The following is a 17,048-nucleotide window of genomic DNA, read 5'->3' as shown; positions in this document are numbered from 1 at the left end:
GCTGCCGCATCAAAGATAAGAGGACCAGTGGAATCCGGATCAGGAGGGGAGTCCCACAACAGGGGGGTCGGTGTCAAGGCATTTCTCGCCACATCGGCAGGCCGTTCTACATGCGCATTGCAAAGACCGGAATAGAAGAAAATCAGGTAGATCAGGCAGGGATCCATTTGTACAGAGCTCGAGGAGCACTTGGTCGACACCCAGACAGTTTGTGTCAGGAGAACGGTGAGCGGGAGCAACCGGCCAGAATACAGCGGGATGGTACATGTGACAGGCGCGTATTGAATGGTGCAACAATAAGTACATGCGGTCTTGGTAATACAAATGGCAGGCGGCCAAACGATACATACAAAGAGGGGGGACGGAGATAGCAACGCAGGCATGCATAATACAGATAATTTGAGTCTATGAGGGGTGGACACCTACTTCAGTGTTGAAGAAAGTTGTCGACGTATTTGGGTCTGACCCTGGAAGCGGGACAGAAAATATCATGCTGTTGAGCCAATCCGCAAACTCGGAATCCACGGGTGTCTGAACGTCGGTGGGATAAGCCCAATCAGATATTGACATAATTTGATCGTCAAACATGAGTTGATCCAATGTTTGCGGAGGGGTTAAGAAGTCTTGCAGGGTTGGGGATATGATATCATCCGTAACGGTAGGTGCAGGGGGGCAGAAGGGCACGGCTGCCAGCGACGCGTTGGACTCGATGGACGAGAGCACATTCTGGGAATCGTGTTAGTTGAGCATGCAATATCAAGATGCATATGCGAACCTTCTGCGACTGGATTGCGGTTACTGTGGACACATTGGAATCGGGGGGCATGATTTCCTCTTGCTTTCCGGGCTCGGCAAGATTTCCAATACTGATCCGAATGATCTCGCGAAGATTGCAAAGTACATCATGAACGCGTCCTGGCCATTGCCACCTAAGCGAAGGATCAAGTTCAAAGGTCAGTGCTGTTTAAGGATAGAAACGTACCTGTGTTCAATGGCTTGGATCGCTTGGATACACTTCTCCACATCATCCATATGATCGTAATTCTTGTTTTCCCACATATTGATGAGCAAAACATTGCCAGCCACGAATCCTCCAAGAGCGGTCTCGTGGATCCGGCCCATCATGAGGTTGCGTCGACGCATGACATCAAGCGTATGCGCCACAGATCGGGAAATTTGGCAGCAAGTGTCGAGTATTGGTTCTGAGGGATGTGTCGCTCTTTTCGAACGAGACAGGAAAGGTCGATACATGGCGAACTACGGAGAGTGAGTTGGGGCTGGGGATCATTGGGTCAGTAGGTCTCACCTGAATCTGATGATACTGTAGTTTCAAGAGCGCACGAGACAGGAAGTCATCATCGTCCTTCTCATTCTCATCATATTTCAGGTTGTCTGGTATGTTCGCAATGAAATGATCAAGCTTGTTCCTGATGCTTTGCAGCCAGTACCGTTCCCGTTTAATGACATCTTGTTCCTTCGTCAAACGGCGGATAGTTCGGAGCTCCGTTCGCTTGCGACTACCGAAGCTCAGAAGACGCATCCGAGCGTTGAATGTTGCTATTATTAACGAGAATCCTGGGGGATCAATTTCACCCTGCTGCAGCAGGTCCAGGCCGGCATCGTCCAGCTCGAGCGGAAGGTCGACATCAAGCCTACACTGTGTCAGCGATGAAGTATCACATCGTGTGTAAACAGACGAACTCGTCTTCCTGCAAGCAGAAACTTCTATCCATCTCAAGCCCGATGGTCCTCTCCATCAAGTACAGCACCCAAAACACCCTCTTCCGCATCTCGTATTCAAATGGGTGTGCTGCCGCGCGCTTCGTCCATTCCTTTTTGAGATGCATGCCAGCGTCTTGAGCATAACGTATGGCAAGGGCCATGATTCCCCACCCTGCCGAAGGGAACAGGGAGGTTCCGCTGAAGTACCATGTAAAAAGGACGATGGCTTGGAGTCTGAAGAGGGTCGGAGGTGCATACAGTTGGGACATGACACGCCTATGTGAACAGATGCATCAGACATTGTGATCTCACACGATTTATACTAATCGTACCTCATTTCTTTCCAAAACTTCTGTCCAGCGCTATACCAACTTCCCGACTCTGGCAGAACCCTCGGATCTTCCACATATTTTGATGCAAGCGCGAACACTCCGAAGGCAATTGCAACCCAGTCTCGATCTTGTCTGAGAGCCGGGTCTGCATATTGTCTCATAAATGTCGGTTTGTGCAGTAGCGGGAAGACGTTATTATATCGGGTGAAGAACGCGTTGATCAGTATCTGAGCGAGGTCCGGCTCAGGCCACGAGGGAGGGGCTAAATTCAAGTCGACATGAGAATCGAATAAATCCGGATCAAGATATTGAAACTCTGGGCGAATATGAAGGCGGAATGCCTTGACCTTGTCCAAGCTCTGCTGGCCGAGTGCTGCAATCTGTTGGTCGAGAATATGGATGTGTGAGGCTCGTCCATGGTACATTCGCGGTTCTTGGCTAGCCTTCATACCCGTAGGAGGTTGAAGCCAGAGGCCTTCGTATCGCTCAGTGATCTCCCGCAGCTGTTCGGCCGTTTGGTCGTCTTCGTCGTCATTTGGCGGGGAAACAGATTCGAATTCATCGGACTCAGAGGAGGCATACCCAGAGGTACCCACTCCGCCTTGCCTCAGGCGCTCAACTTCCCGCTTGAGAGTGTCGACTCGGCGTTCTAGGTAGTCAACTCGTCTCTCTAGACCGTCGACGTAAGTCTTCGATGGCGGCCATTTGTTTGGGCGGAAGGTGAAATGACATTCATAGCTATTCTTCACGCTGTCGAACACAATGAGCTGTCTCACTCAAATGATATGGAGATTTGCTCACCAATATGAGCATGGTTGGGGGCTGCCTTCCTCCCCATCACAACGTATCTTCCGCCGATGACAAGCCTAGCGTTTAATAAGATGACGGGTCTCCTAGGGAATTCAGGGCTCTACTCACATCACAAGCTTTGGTTCTGCGGACGGATTTCGCCGATGAGACTCTTGACTCCATTGTTAGGCATCCAGCGAACCGTCAGTTTCCAGCCCGGCGTGGGAGATCGCAAATGACTAGGAAACGACGGTGACTCGTTGTGGTGGAATAACATGTTGAGGGCAAGCCGCCTTTGGCATGGAGCGGGACTTATTGACGATGGTGATGCTGTGCAGAAGCCTGAGGACCGCGCGTCGCGATTTTAGCTTCTGATGAGTCAGAGTTGTGCAGACTCCCACTTCGCAATACTTGGGAGGAAGATATTCCCCACATGCGCGAAATATTTCGAAATGTATGATTCATTTTTTTTCAATCTGACACAATAATTTGCAGTACAGCTTTACACCAGTTCGTCTCGGCGCAGTCATTAAGGCGGCGTCACCGCATCCATGGCAGGGACCCTCCTGGTGAGAAATGGGAATAACAAGCACCGAAACAAGCAAGCCGTTGTCTTTGACAAACCCTACAATAACAACAAATCCTCCGAGGTTTAGTGCACGATTTCGGTAATGAGGTCGCCCTGTGAGATACTGTCTCCTTCTTGGACAAGCACTCTCTTGATGCGACCCGACACTGGGGCAGAAACCGTGCTCTCCATCTGCGAAAGAAATTAGATTGTGCTCTCGGTCAAAAATCACATCACTGACCTTCATCGCGCTCTGGACGCAAATAATATCGCCCTTCTTCACCTCCTGTCCCTCCTTGACGCGGACCTCGACGACCACACCAGACATCGGCGCACCCACAGAGCCTGGCTCGGCCTTGGCCTTCTCCCGAGTCACGGTTTCGATTGCAGCTGACTTGTCGTCGACCGGCACGGCACGGACTTCACCATTGACCTCGAACCACACATCGCGAGTACCCTTCGTCTCGTCGACAGGGCCAATAGCAAGGAGCTTGATAATGAGAGTCTTGCCCTTCTCGATCGAGATGTGCATCTCTTCTCCAATATCCGCGCGGCCGAGGAAATAACGAGTGGGCACGACTGAAAGGTCACCATACTTCTCTACGAAGCCTTGGTATTCTTCGAAAACCTTGGGATACATGACATATGACGTCACGTCCACATCGGTGATATGCTTGCCAAACTTGGCACGCAGTTCGTGCCTCAGAATCCTGAAGTCAATGGGTGCCAATGAAGTGCCAGGACGACCATCGATTCTCGGCTTGTTGCGAATGATCCTGGTACGAAGAGGTTCAGGGAATCCACCGACAGGTTGACCCAAGTAGCCCTGGAAGAACTCGATGACGGAAGATGGGAAATCAAGTGTGTCTGCTCTGTCGATAACATCTTGCTTGGACAAATTGTTGGAAACCATCCACTGGGCGAAGTCTCCAACGACCTTCGATGACGGTGTGACCTTGATGATGTCCCCGCAAAGGTCGTTAGCTTGAATGTACTTCTGCTTGATCTCTACGATATATCATCAGTGTGCATTCCTAGCATTGGGTATTCCCCTCAACTCACGTGTCCATTGCGTTCCCAGGCCAAGTTGGGCGGCTTGGAACTATAAGCATACTTAGTTATTTGTTCGCAATTTTTTAGTGTGAAACCTACCATCAAGTTGGTGTACTGCCCACCAGGCATCTCGTGCGCGAATACGGAAGAATCAGAAGCCCGGACGTTCGCCTCGAAGCAGCTGTACAGCATCCGGACCTGCGACCAATAGTGGTTGAGCGCCTGGATGTCAGAGTACCGGATACCGGTTCCCAGATGAGTCTGCTCGAGGGCCATGCAGACAGCACCCATGGACGGCTGCGAGGTCACACCGGACATGCCTGTGAATCATCTTAGACTGTGCTCCAAAACATCCAGTGAAGAACCTACTATCAATAGCAACATCGACAATGTCAGCGCCGGCATGTGCCGCAGCAATCATACTGGCAGCGGAAATACCAGCGGTGTCGTGGGAGTGCACATGAATGACGAGGTCAGGGTACTTCTTGCGGATGGCACCGACGAGCCTGATCCGAGGGTGAGTATGCTTATGGAGAGCGCAAGACAAGTACATACGATGTAGCAGCAGCAGGTTTGAGGAGACCAGCCATGTCCTTGATGCCGAGAATATGAATGCCCTCATTGACTAGCTGGTCAACAAAGTCAAGGTAGTATTGGAGCGTGTATTTCGTCTTCCTAAGGTTCGCAACATCACCACTGTAGCAAACAACAGCCTCGCAGACACCACCAGCCTTCTTGGCGGCATCAATACCAAGCTTCATCTGTGGAAGAATTAGATAAGGCATGGGCAGACCAAGAAACTTTGCATACGTTCTCCAAGTAGTTGAGAGAGTCGAAAACGCGGAAAATGTCTAAGCCGTTCTCCACAGCCCGCTTGGAAAAGTCATAGATGGCATTGTCCCTGAGACAGTTCAGCTGCATATCCGAGGACAGGTAGATATCACCTACGGGTAGCTGGTGTACCCAACGCCGTTGGCACCACGGACGAGAGCTTGCAGAGGAATGTTGGGCACTAGCTTGCGGAGCGTGCGCTGGTTGTGACGATTAGTATGCTCCTAGTGTACTTGTTGTACCGATGCGCGCTCACCAGACGCTCCCAAGGGTCCTCATACAAGAAACGCATCGCAACATCGAAAGTTGCTCCACCCCAACACTCCAGTGAGAAGGCATTGGCGAGCGCATGACTGGTGATCTTGGCAATGTTCGCCATCTCGATAGTGCGGAGCCTGGTGGCCAACAAACTCTGATGGGCATCACGCCAAGTGGTGTCCATGATCAGCACACCAGGGTACTCGCGAACCGCCTTGGCAAAGCCCTCTGGGCCCTTCTCGACGAGAACATTCCTCCAGCCAGTTTGACAGGGCATGGTGGTGTCAATTGGCACCCCGTTCGGGTCATCCCGATTTTCCAAGATGGGGAGGACAATTTCGTCCTTGAGCCCGGGTTCGCCCTGCTGGCCTTTGATCGAGGAGCCGTTGACGGCGATATCGCCAAGGTAAGCGAGCAGCTTTTGTGCACGGTTCTGACTCTGGACGAGCTTGAAAAGCTCGGGTGTGTCGTCGATGAACGTCGTCCAAGTCTTGCCGCTGATGAAGACATCATGCGTCAGAAGGCGGAACAAGAAGGGGATGTTGGTCTTCACGCCACGAATGCGGAATTCAACTAGCGCACGCAGCATCTTACGACGAGCGACTTCGTAGGTCGTCCCACGAACTGAAACCTTGACCAGCAAGCTGTCATAATGGGGGGTGATTTGGGCCCCGGCGAAGCCACTACTGGCATCCAGGCGAACGCCGTTACCACCGGCGCTGCGGTACACTTCAATCTTACCAGTGTCGGGCTGGAAGTTTGCGGCTGGGTCTTCAGTTGTAATACGACACTGCATGGCGAAGCCGCGCTTGGTAATGGCCTCCTGGGTGATACCGAGTTGGGCAAGAGAGGCGCCGGCAGCGATCTGGATCTGAGCAGCGACAATGTCGAGACCCGTGATCTCCTCAGTGATAGTGTGCTCCACCTGGATACGAGGGTTGATCTCGATAAAGTAGTGCCGACCCTCCTGATCGACCAAGAACTCTGCGGTACCAGCGTTGCGGTAACCGACGGCATTGGCAAGCTTGAGAGCATCAGTGAAAAGAGCTTGCCTAGTCTCCTCAGGGAGGTGCGTTGCAGGTGCGACTTCAACAACTTTCTGATGACGGCGTTGAACAGAGCAGTCACGCTCAAACAGATGGACCACGTTTCCATAGCTGTCAGCCAGGAGCTGCACTTCGATATGCCTCGGGCGCTCAATAAAGCGCTCGATGAAGACTGTACCATCGCCGAAAGCGGATTTCGCTTCGGAAACGGCACGATCGAAGTTGGCCTGGAATTCCTCCAAGGCACGGACGACACGCATGCCACGGCCTCCGCCACCCATAGCGGCTTTGATGATTACTGTCAACGTGTTTGAGCATTCACATTGACTGGGCGGAGGAGCAAAATTGGCATACCGGGGAAACCGTGCTGCTTGACAAATGCTTCTCCATCCTTGTAATTCGCAACAGGACCGGGGGTGCCAGGGACAATCTGCACACCAGCAGCCCGAGCAATGTCCCTTGCCTTGGTCTTGTCCCCAAGGGCATCAATGGCCTCGGGCGAGGGGCCGATAAAAGCCATACCCGCGTCCTCAACTTTCTTCGCAAACTGGGCATTCTCGGCGAGGAATCCGTACCTAGAACGTGTTGGCGCCGGTGGAGGAGAATGGAGGACAGACGTACCCAGGGTGAATCATGTCAACGCCATGTTCGAGGGCAATGCGCACGATCTCGTCCTGAGCAAGGTAGGCACCCACAGGGGTCAACCCCTTTCCAACGCGGTATGCTTCATCCGCCTGTCAATGCGATCAGCCCACCAATTGTGCGTTTCCAATTGGGCTAGAGCGCACCTTCTGCCTATGAGCCGACAAGCGATCCTCATACGAGTAGATGGCGACGGTGTGCATTGCAAGTTCATGGGCGGTCCTGAAAATGCGAATAGCAATTTCCTATGGTGCAACGCGAAGAGGCGCATATAGTCAGGATGCAGCAGCATATATGGAGCGTTTGTGACGCACCCCCCGGTTCGCGACCAGAATCTTGGTCAATTGGCCTCCGTGCCCTGCATTCTTGCGGCGCAGGCCTTGGATTGTCAGCAGCGGGGTGTTCGCCGCACTGATAGAACTAGAGCTGGCGACAAGCTGCTCCAAGGGTATCTTGGTCTCGGCGACAAGAACGCTATCAGCCATCCTGGGGATTGACTGAGGATTGACTCTAAGTTCCTGGGGGATGACGGCGGAAAGGATGAGAGCTATAAAGGAAAGACAAGCGAAGGACAGGGATGGTCAGGATAGAGATGTCGGTAGACGTTCGCCGTCATCCACCAGTTAGATGTCCCAGATAGGGCGACCGCGATGGGCGGGCACGCCGGTAGGTTCTCCGGCCGGGCGCTCTGCCTCCGGCGATGCATCGCTCCAAGAATAGTCCCGAAAATAGGGCCCTTGATAGGCCGCGACGATGGTTGAATCATGGTATCATTCTCTTGGGAAATTTTCAAGCCAAGAGGACCATGCGCCAAAGTATCTGCGAGCGGTCCGCATTTCCCTGTACACCTGGACCGTCGAGGTCCGGTTTGCAACACCATTAATATTCTGTTATTTCTCGCGCACTGCTCCGGTTCTAACCGACCCCTTGAATGGTCTTCTTTCACATTCAACGCGATACTTGTTTCCGGGGTAGATGGGCTTCTTGAGCGCCCCTCTCCCGGCGGCTTATCCATACAGCCAATTTGACGATATTGATTTTGATCAAGTATCGTCAGCCTTCTCAGCTCGAGGATACATGTCCATTTTGCGTGGGTAGCCCTTGATCTCCATAGAGGATCCGAGTAAGACGGAAGGTATTCCACTCTGGAGCCGAAAGTTCCCCAAGGAGATCAACAAACAGGTGATGTATGTAGCATGTAGCTCGCATCCTTTCTGTCTTTATGACAACCCGCAGGTCAGCGGTGATGCCAGTAGACCGGCTAAGAGCTCGACGAGCCTGATTTGATTCACATGCAACCGGTGTGGAACAACGTGTCAGGATAGGATTGTAAATGTATACATCGAAGGGCATCCTTTATTTTTCTAATGGTGTATGGTTGGCAAGGGGTGAGTTTGTTCGCCATGACTATAACTATAGCTCTAAATACACAAGGTCTCAAACTGAGCTGTCCAACATTTTGTCATGGCCGGTCAAAGTCACTGCGTAACGGGTTGTTCTTGTCTAAGGTAGAATAGGGTAGTCTAGGAGGTTAATAAAATCTTTTATGACCCAGTCTGAATCTGACCAGCTCATCTGGTCTATATTACATTCCAGGTGAGAAGGAAAGAGCTTGTTGCCTCTGGGAAATTGTAGACTACATTGGAAATGCCACCCTAGGTTTATGGTTACTTTACTGCTCTGGTCCAGGCCAGATCTGAAAACCTCTTCATGCAATATTCTATGTCTGGCAACAACTAGCTGGCATTCAATATTCTCGATATGATGTTGTTGTGTGGGCTAACAGTGCCCACACAAGTCTACACTAGTACTACTGAGGATCAAGGAGAAACCACATGGAGAAGAGTCTGGCCTCACAAGGATGCATAATGGACAGGTTACATGTTGGGGATGGAGGGCAAATTCCCCCCCGTCACTGTATGGACTGTATTATCTGTAATGATAATCAGTAAAGTAGAGTCTGGTAAGTGGAAAGAACTTACAGATGGTGCCGGCGGCCTTGCCCACCTTGATGATCATGGGTCCATTCTTGCCCACCCACCCAGTCACCACCTTACCTCCCTGCTTCACCCCCTCCCAACCTTTCTGTGCAGCATCTGTCAGCATCTTAGCCTTGAAGGACATACCCCCCCCCATGTCTCTGGCCTGTCTTCTCAGCCCTGCACTCCTCTGCCTTTGCTTTCACAGTCTCAGACTTGACTGTTTTCCAGAACAAAGTCTTGAGCTCTGCTTCTTGATTGACACCCAACTTCTCCTCAGCCATGACCTTCTGCAGGACCTTCTTCTCAGTGAGCATCTTGCAGGTGTATGCCTTTGCCACAAATTCAACATGCTCCTGCTCATCCGCATATGTGATGGGCCTGGCAGTGGGAAGGTCAATCTGGGGGTGACATTCCTCCAAGATGGCTTTGGATGGCCAGAGAGCAAGGTTGTACCCCAGAGTGACAGTCTCCACCTTCTGCTTGCCATTATCAGGGGCAGGCTCAGCATGGACAATCCCATCATAATGTTCATACTCCTGCATTCACGTCAGTAAGATTATATGGGCTGGCGTTCTGCCAGTTCACACAACAACATCACAGCTAGCTTTGGCTAGCTGTATGCATTGGATGGCACCTAACTCACCTCTTCTTCCATCTTTTCACCAGTAACCCCATTATCCTCCACCATACCACTGTGAAGCGCCACCACCATCACCTACTGACCAAACTCCTCCATGAGCTCATGAGCTCTCCTGAGGACTGCATAGTTGAACAAGGTAAGCTTGCCCTTCAACCCCTCCTTGGCAGGGGCCTTCTTGTTGACCTCTGACAAGACACGGATCGTTTCAGCCTTAGAAGGGCCAGCAGTCAATGGCATGCGGGTGACAACAGTCTTGCGGTTGTAGGAGAAGTCCAGCTGGATCTTCTTCATGTTGGTGGGCGAGGCAGGGGCATCATTGGGCAATGTCATCATGCTCCAGTTGGGGGCTTCAGCTTCAGTAATGAGGTCGAACTCAAACATTGTGGTTGTGGTTTGGAAGGAAGAAGAGGGGCAAGGGTCTGGGTGTATATGTAGTCTGGATATATAGGGGTTAGGGCTGTGTGTGCATGGGGCTTCTTTCTGAGTTTAGGGGGGGGCTTGATGGACTCATGGGTTATTGCAATATATGTGATGCTTCAAGAGGAATACCGTCTTCCAGAACACTTGATGTGGTTGTGTGGACTGGCCACAAGGTGCTGGGCAGTCATCACCACAAGGCTGGGTTACTCTGTGCCGGATTTGTGCCAGCACAATGGCCAGAAATATTTGTGTTCATGATTGCAGGTTCCAATAGTCATTAGGATGATGGTACCCAGTAATTGTAGACTAGCAGGTTCAGCATTCAAAACAGAAAGTTGCAAGTTCAATGAGGGTTACCAGCTGAGAGATGATGGGTCACAGGACTTGGTGTCATTGCACCAGTCCCTGACCATCCACAGACCTCAGGGGCATGATCATTGCCCCCATGGTAGACCTTGCTGTTTCCACTCAACAACCATCTTGCTGTAATACTCTATCACAAACTGTCTGCTGAACTGATCCATTCCACTCTTCTGCAAGTCCACTTCAAGTCCAATAATGGATTATATAGGCTAACTGTGCTTGGTGATTAGTACTGCTCTTTGCAAAGTCATCATGGCCTCAATCAGGGGTCAATACCCAAGGTACCTGTTCCTTGGTACTGTGGGCAACTCAACCCATCCCAGCGGCATTGGTATGCACCATCCCTCAAGTATTGATTTGATTTGCCCTCATGTTATATCAGGTACTGCTCCATCTTCAAGTAAACCTCAGCCCTGAGCTGCCAGGCAGGGGGGCTTGGGGTGGTCAGAAGAACATTGCTGTTTCTGTTGGTTCACACAACAACATCATATCTGTCTCTTGCCTGGAGGGAGACACAGCTGCCACCACTGCAGCTACCAGCTTGGAAGCCACCTGCTCTGTGGTATCTGTCAGTTCACACAACAACATCATATCTGTCTCATCTGCTGTCAACCCTGAAGGCAACTTGCTGACTTTCGGAGTGGCCACTACTCTATCTTCTCACTCCCCTCCACCCTCTTATGCAACCCTGGATGCATCCACCTGCTCTTTGTCCTCTGCCAACCTGGAACATGAGGTGTTCAGTGACTCCGACCCTCCCTCTGACCCCAACCTTCCCATGTATGAGGTGGCTCCTCTGTGCTATGTGCCAGTCAAGCCCCCCAAGCAGAAGTTCATGGTTGTGTACATGTATGACAACATTGAAGCTGAGAAGGAGGTCGAGGCATGAATCTGCAAGGAGCATGCCAAGGTCAGGAAGACCCATACCCCCTTGCCCCCCCGCAGTCTCTGCATGGCATCTTAATTACCCATCCTCAGGAGCTAGCTGATACTGCATCTTCCCCCATTATTTATCCTCTTCTCCCTATCAACCATTTTATTCACCAGTCATTCCATCTTTCTCACTCTTGCACCAGATCTACTGCCATATGATGCAGAAGACCAACAAAGCCTTCCTTTGTCATCTTTCCCTCTATTTCTTAAGACTCTCATGTTGAATATGTGCTCCTTACATGACCTCCAGTACCTGACATAGTTTCTCATCCTGTACTTTGGCTTAGATGGCCATAACTAACTTATGATGCACTCTTTCATAAAAATGTGGGTCCATATGAAGTAGACCATCTAGTCTACCTTAGTCTAGGCCGCACGTTTCCTTGCCTTCATCATCCCTCACTGTTCTCTCAAGGTCAGATGCTGCTACCAGGCCCTCCCCGTCCCCCTCTGCGAGCTCACAGCATGATACAATGACCTTGCAAACATGAATGCATTGAGGTCTTTGTCCTCAATGCAAGCTGTCCATCTCTTCCTCCTTGTACTTATTCCTGTGACATTTGACTGGAACTATGGCTGGCACCAGAAAGACAAAAGCCAAGTCTATACTGTCAAGAAGGAACAAGGAGGTTTGGTGTCATTGTTCAACCTGCAAGACACCTGCAAGAGAAGGTGGCATTAAATGGATGTGGGATGCTTGGCACACACATCAACACACCAGCACCTATTGAGCCAGCCAAGCAGAGATGTCCAATAATGCTGTTGCCACAACATCCATGCAACCATCGACCTACCAGCTGGAGGAAGCCACTTGGGGCTCCTTGGGTGATCAGTGGACTCAAAGAGATGGGGAGGTGGAGGGGATGGATGACATAGCAGAGTTCCCCATGCCTGGAACACCTCCAACTATGCTCAGTGAGGATCATCAAGCCAAAGATCTGGCATCAAAAGTGAACCTGCAGCCTCAGACTTTGTCAATGCAGGTGATTGTATCACCTGCATTGATCTCAGTTCACACAACAACATCAAATTCAACTGCAGTCTGCATGATGGACAAGGCCATCATATCCCCCCCTCTGCCTCCTCCTCCTCTACAAGGGCTGTCCCAGTCCTCCCAAGATCTTCCTTCCCCATCATCACCATGCACTCATACACCCATGGAGGTGGAGCAAGCTTCAGTACAGCTGACCATTCCTGATGCTTTGGCTCCTGACCCTGGAATCTCTGTCGAGGACCTTTGTATACCTCTATTAGTTGTGCTTTCCCAACAAGAAATGATTCAAGATGCACAAGAGCCTCTTCAAGGATTTCTGGCTGTTCATGCACATGCTGGAGTGCAAGCATTTTGCTTGGTGCTTCTACATCTGCATGCTTGTTATCAGTTACCACATGCAGCTTGCGCTTTCCTGGCTACAGTGGTCTATGCCATATTCAAGTACTTTGGATTCTTGGCTCCCACAGAGACTTTTTCCCAGTCAACTGCCCCCCCCCCTGCTCTCTCAAGACCATTTACAAGAGGCTTCGACTTCTGGATCGATTCAAAGTCAGGACACTGTGCCCCCTTTGCTGGGAATTCAAGGGGTTTGATGAAGAGCACCTGGATGCTGAGCTGGTTGATGAACTTGGGCTTGACAACAAGGACAGCAGTTTGGACTGGCAACAACTCTGTCCTGCATGCTCAGAGCCACTGTATGAGCTGGCTCTGAAGTCTGGGTATGCTTGAGCATGCCAAGAAGTGCCTTACAATCTCCTGTCTGCCCAGCTAGCAGAGTTCTTAGCACAACCTGGCTTCAAGCAAGCTTGCAAGTCTTACTTGGATCAGCAGAGCAAGGACAGTATTTATAGTAGGCTCCAGGATGAAAGTGTATGGAAGAATATGATGACACCAGATGGTTGACACTTCTTTCCTTGCACTTTACAAGAAGCAGCCAACCAATGAGAACTACAACTGGGCATACTCATCAGTATGGATTGGTTTAATCTGAATCAGTCCACTGAATTGGAGTCCCATTCAAGCAGTCCCCTCTCAGTCTGTATTGCAAACCTTCTGCCTGAGCTTCGGTGAGTGGGCATATGTCTCTATACTCCCCATTGGTGCTGACTTGCAAGTAGGTTTCGTGTCAAGAATCTGTGCTTGTTTGGAATCCTTCCTGGGCCCAAGGAACCCAATGCTGAACAGCTGCAGAGGTTCCTGCAGCTGCTGGTAGATGATCTCCTGGTGCTGTGGAGAGATGGAATTGTGGTTCATACTCCAGGACATCCAGGAGGTGTGTCTACCCATTCACACAACAACATCAGACTAGGTACTGACTTCATGTTGCCCAGGATGTAAGATTCATGTGGCCCTCCTCACCCTGATCTGCAATCACCCTGTACTCTGCAAGATGGCAGGTTTCACTGACCAGAGGAGCACTGATCATCCATGCACTCAGTGCCATGTCAAGCACACAGACATGCTCAAGCATGGCTGGCAGACAGGAAATGTGCCATTGAGAGACGGAGTACACCACAAGAGACAAGCTGCTTGTATCTACCAGCTTCAGCAATTGGGTGCCAACAAGAAGACATTGGACGCTTATGTCCAGAAGTATGGAGTGCACTGGTCTGAATTCAATTGCCTCCCATATTTCAATCCAGTGCATATGGGGGTAATCAATCCTATGCATACCTTCCTCCAAGGTCAATTGTTTCATTGATGACATGGATAACACTGATGCCAACTTAGGTCTCACAAAGATGCTTTGGTATTCTACTTGGATCAGGGGTGGCAAGCAATCAGTGAAGAACATAAAGGACCAAAGGAGGCCAGAAGAGAGAGCTAGATGCTCTGCATCTTGTCCTCAGCACCTTTGAGATGCCAATGTGGTTTGCCCAATTGCCTTCCCAAGTAGGCTATCCAGCTGGAGGAAGCCTAACCTCAGATGAATGGTGAGCTCTAGCTGTCTTGTATGGCCTGGCAGTGGTAAGCCATCAGTACAGAAATGGACCATGATTCACTTGGACCAGATCCCCCCTCTGCTGTTAAAGGCAGACTCTCGAGCCCCTCTGCAGGCTGTGAGCAACTACTTAAAGCTAGCATGTGCCCTCAAGATATTCATGCAAAAGGAACTTTGGGAAGAAGAGCTCACTAGAGCATCGACTCTCTACAATGACTTCTTTCAAGAATACACTGAGGTGAGCTTATCGTTCCACACAACAACAACATCTACTGTCTAATCATTCATATACGCCATGTTCCATAGATCTACAGCAACACAAACATCATGCCAACCTTCCATTGGGTGATGCACATGGCTGACCAAGTCTGATGGTATGGACCTGTCCATGGTTTTTGGACATTCCTTTTCGAATGCCTCATCAAGGTGCTTAAGATGTTCAAGAATAACAGCCATAAGGGGGGAGTGGTCAAGGTCACATTTGCATGGGAGTTTAAGCAGGAGATGAGCCTGGCCAGAATTGTGAGTAGTTGGTCAGCAGAGTACTTGACACTGATGATGATCAGAACTCTATCCTTGCTGAGCAACAACAGGACTGCCTTGCCAGCTGGTTGGCAAAGAAGCTGGAAGAACAATCTAGAGATGTTGCTTGACTGGGCACTCTGGCGGTGATGGCCACAGAAGGTGATCTGGCCTTACCAGCTTATGCATGCTGCATAGCAGGAGGAACAGGACGACCGGCACACCTTACCCAACCTCAGCAGTCCAAGCTGATGAGGTGGTATGCCCGACACCACCCTGACATCAGACTGTATCATCCTGGCAACCAAGATGCCCCCTTTGCAGCAAACTTCCTGATGAGCAAGGCCACTTTCTTCACAGAGCTTCAAATCAATGGCAAGTGGATAGTGATGGCCCAGAAAGAAAAGTCAAGCAAAGCAGACTCCCTGGTGCTGTTTTGAGTACAGCATGGAGTGCAGTGGGTTGGAGAACTGCGAGACATCTTTTCCCATTTGCAGAGAGGTATAGCTGAGCCAAAAATTTTTGCAGTCATAGCTTGGCTTGTACCCCTCCAGGAGATGCCACCCCATGCCATGCTTTATCAAGAAGTGTCAGTGGGATGTGCATTAAGATCAAGCATGCCTAACACATGTTGCAGACCCAAGCTCAAAGTAGACTTCTGGCAACATGGCTGATACCAAGGGGATCTGGACAACTTTGGGCTCCAACCTCTGATTCTGGCCAGTGAGATCTGTGGTACAGCAGCTCAATGTACAATGGACATGTGGGGTATCCAGATGTGGATTACAATGGGTATGAGTAAGGTAAAGTCCATACCTACTTACCTGAATGAGTGATGGCACTGACATCAGTACAGAACGGGCAGACCCTCTGATGTATGGAGAGGTATGTGCAGAATATGAGCATGGAGGAAGAACAATGATATTTGACTAGAATTAATGTAGATATATGATGTCAAAGTAGCTATAGATCATTAATATTGTGAGTGGTCTATCTGTATGTCCCTGCATTGATAGCTAATGATGATTGCTATATGGCTTGTCATTGGATCACACAACAACATCATAGCAAGTCCACACAACAACATCATTCCTCTCCAGACTCTGAGTCATCCCGGGGAGATTGTTGCAGCTCCACTAAGTGCCAGCAGAGGTATTCTGGCACCTGGGAGGGGAAATGTGAGTGTCATATCCACTTCCCAAACTTGGGAAGCTCATTCTCCATCCATTCCAAATCCAGCATAAAGTCACATGACACACACGCTGCAGTGGGCATGAGGTGGGATACCCAACCAAGGTCAACCTGCTTGATCTCATTGGGAATCTTGCCACTATCCATTCTCCTGTCAGAAATGATCTTCTTCTCCCACTCCCAAAGATATATATGTCAATGTGAGTCCACATTCCCTTCAGAATGAGCATCATACTGACTTCTTGACTTTTCCACACCAGCCTCCACTCTTCCCATACTGACATTTGAGGGTCATCCCTCTCCTTCGCAGTAATTTCACCAGTCTGGAACAGAAGTGCCCTCCACAAGGGGCTGTTCTCCCCATCCTCATCACAACTCCACTCTTCGCCATGCCAAAACTCATTCAACAGCTGGTCTTGCACCATGTCCAAGCCATGTTCACTACAGAAGGCAGCAAGCCCAACACGGAACTTGGCAGCCTGCTACAAACCAAGTCAACCTCATGCAAAAGAGAGATTCCAATTATGCACCATCTTCCTTTGTTCCTGTCTTTGTTGCTGTTGCTTGTTGACATCCATCTGGCAACCCCCATCTGTTTTTGCCTTCTGCTGTTTCTTGAAGGCTTTGACAATGCCTGCAAAGCTCCTGCAAACGAGGACAAGGAGGACCTCATGTTGGAGCCAGTGAGCTTGAAGAGCAGGATCATTACTGAGTCTACCATCCATGCCCTTATGAAGAGGTGAATGATGTTGTTGTGTGAAATGACAGAGAATGAAGCTCACTGTCTCTTTGCGCAGAACCTCCTGTACAGTGCATGCAA

At 50.2% G+C, this 17,048-nt stretch overlaps 4 protein-coding genes across 4 annotated transcripts; 1 reads left to right on the top strand and 3 right to left on the bottom strand.

The window, feature by feature from the left end:
• Positions 1–405: 405 nt before the first annotated feature.
• On the bottom strand, positions 406–3,026 carry DACRYDRAFT_115217 (uncharacterized protein; the record flags this gene model as incomplete). The annotated part of the gene is made up of 8 exons (XM_040769955.1): positions 406–726; positions 776–929; positions 983–1,257; positions 1,307–1,652; positions 1,702–1,998; positions 2,055–2,804; positions 2,856–2,920; positions 2,973–3,026. 8 exons carry the CDS (start codon positions 3,024–3,026, stop codon positions 406–408), a joined length of 2,262 nt encoding a protein of 753 aa, XP_040630820.1.
• A 286-nt stretch (positions 3,027–3,312) lies between these two features.
• Positions 3,313–7,856, bottom strand: DACRYDRAFT_21317 (pyruvate carboxylase). The gene is made up of 13 exons (XM_040772338.1): positions 7,556–7,856; positions 7,388–7,486; positions 7,221–7,333; positions 6,954–7,174; positions 5,552–6,897; positions 5,413–5,495; positions 5,275–5,365; positions 5,020–5,225; positions 4,834–4,970; positions 4,564–4,784; positions 4,474–4,513; positions 3,653–4,419; positions 3,313–3,603 (listed from the first exon to the last, which is right to left on the bottom strand). The coding sequence occupies exons 1-13, from the start codon at positions 7,724–7,726 to the stop codon at positions 3,496–3,498; spliced, it is 3,603 nt and encodes a 1,200-aa protein (XP_040630819.1). The 5' UTR covers positions 7,727–7,856; the 3' UTR covers positions 3,313–3,495.
• Positions 7,857–9,118: 1,262 nt separating this feature from the next.
• DACRYDRAFT_14894 (uncharacterized protein) lies at positions 9,119–10,244 on the bottom strand (the record flags this gene model as incomplete). Its single annotated transcript, XM_040771060.1, has 5 exons — positions 9,119–9,174; positions 9,224–9,326; positions 9,364–9,759; positions 9,867–9,915; positions 9,943–10,244. 5 exons carry the CDS (start codon positions 10,242–10,244, stop codon positions 9,119–9,121), a joined length of 906 nt encoding a protein of 301 aa, XP_040630818.1.
• Positions 10,245–13,545: 3,301 nt separating this feature from the next.
• On the top strand, positions 13,546–15,168 carry DACRYDRAFT_14893 (uncharacterized protein; the record flags this gene model as incomplete). Its single annotated transcript, XM_040771059.1, has 8 exons — positions 13,546–13,640; positions 13,692–13,846; positions 13,971–14,258; positions 14,305–14,323; positions 14,424–14,507; positions 14,540–14,753; positions 14,942–15,037; positions 15,082–15,168. The coding sequence occupies 8 exons, from the start codon at positions 13,546–13,548 to the stop codon at positions 15,166–15,168; spliced, it is 1,038 nt and encodes a 345-aa protein (XP_040630817.1).
• Positions 15,169–17,048: the final 1,880 nt, after the last annotated feature.

The sequence above is a fragment of the Dacryopinax primogenitus genome (assembly GCF_000292625.1).
Source record: "Dacryopinax primogenitus strain DJM-731 SS1 chromosome Unknown DACRYscaffold_5, whole genome shotgun sequence".
NCBI lineage: Eukaryota > Fungi > Basidiomycota > Dacrymycetes > Dacrymycetales > Dacrymycetaceae > Dacryopinax > Dacryopinax primogenitus.
This window is presented reverse-complemented; position numbering and strand designations above follow the sequence as displayed.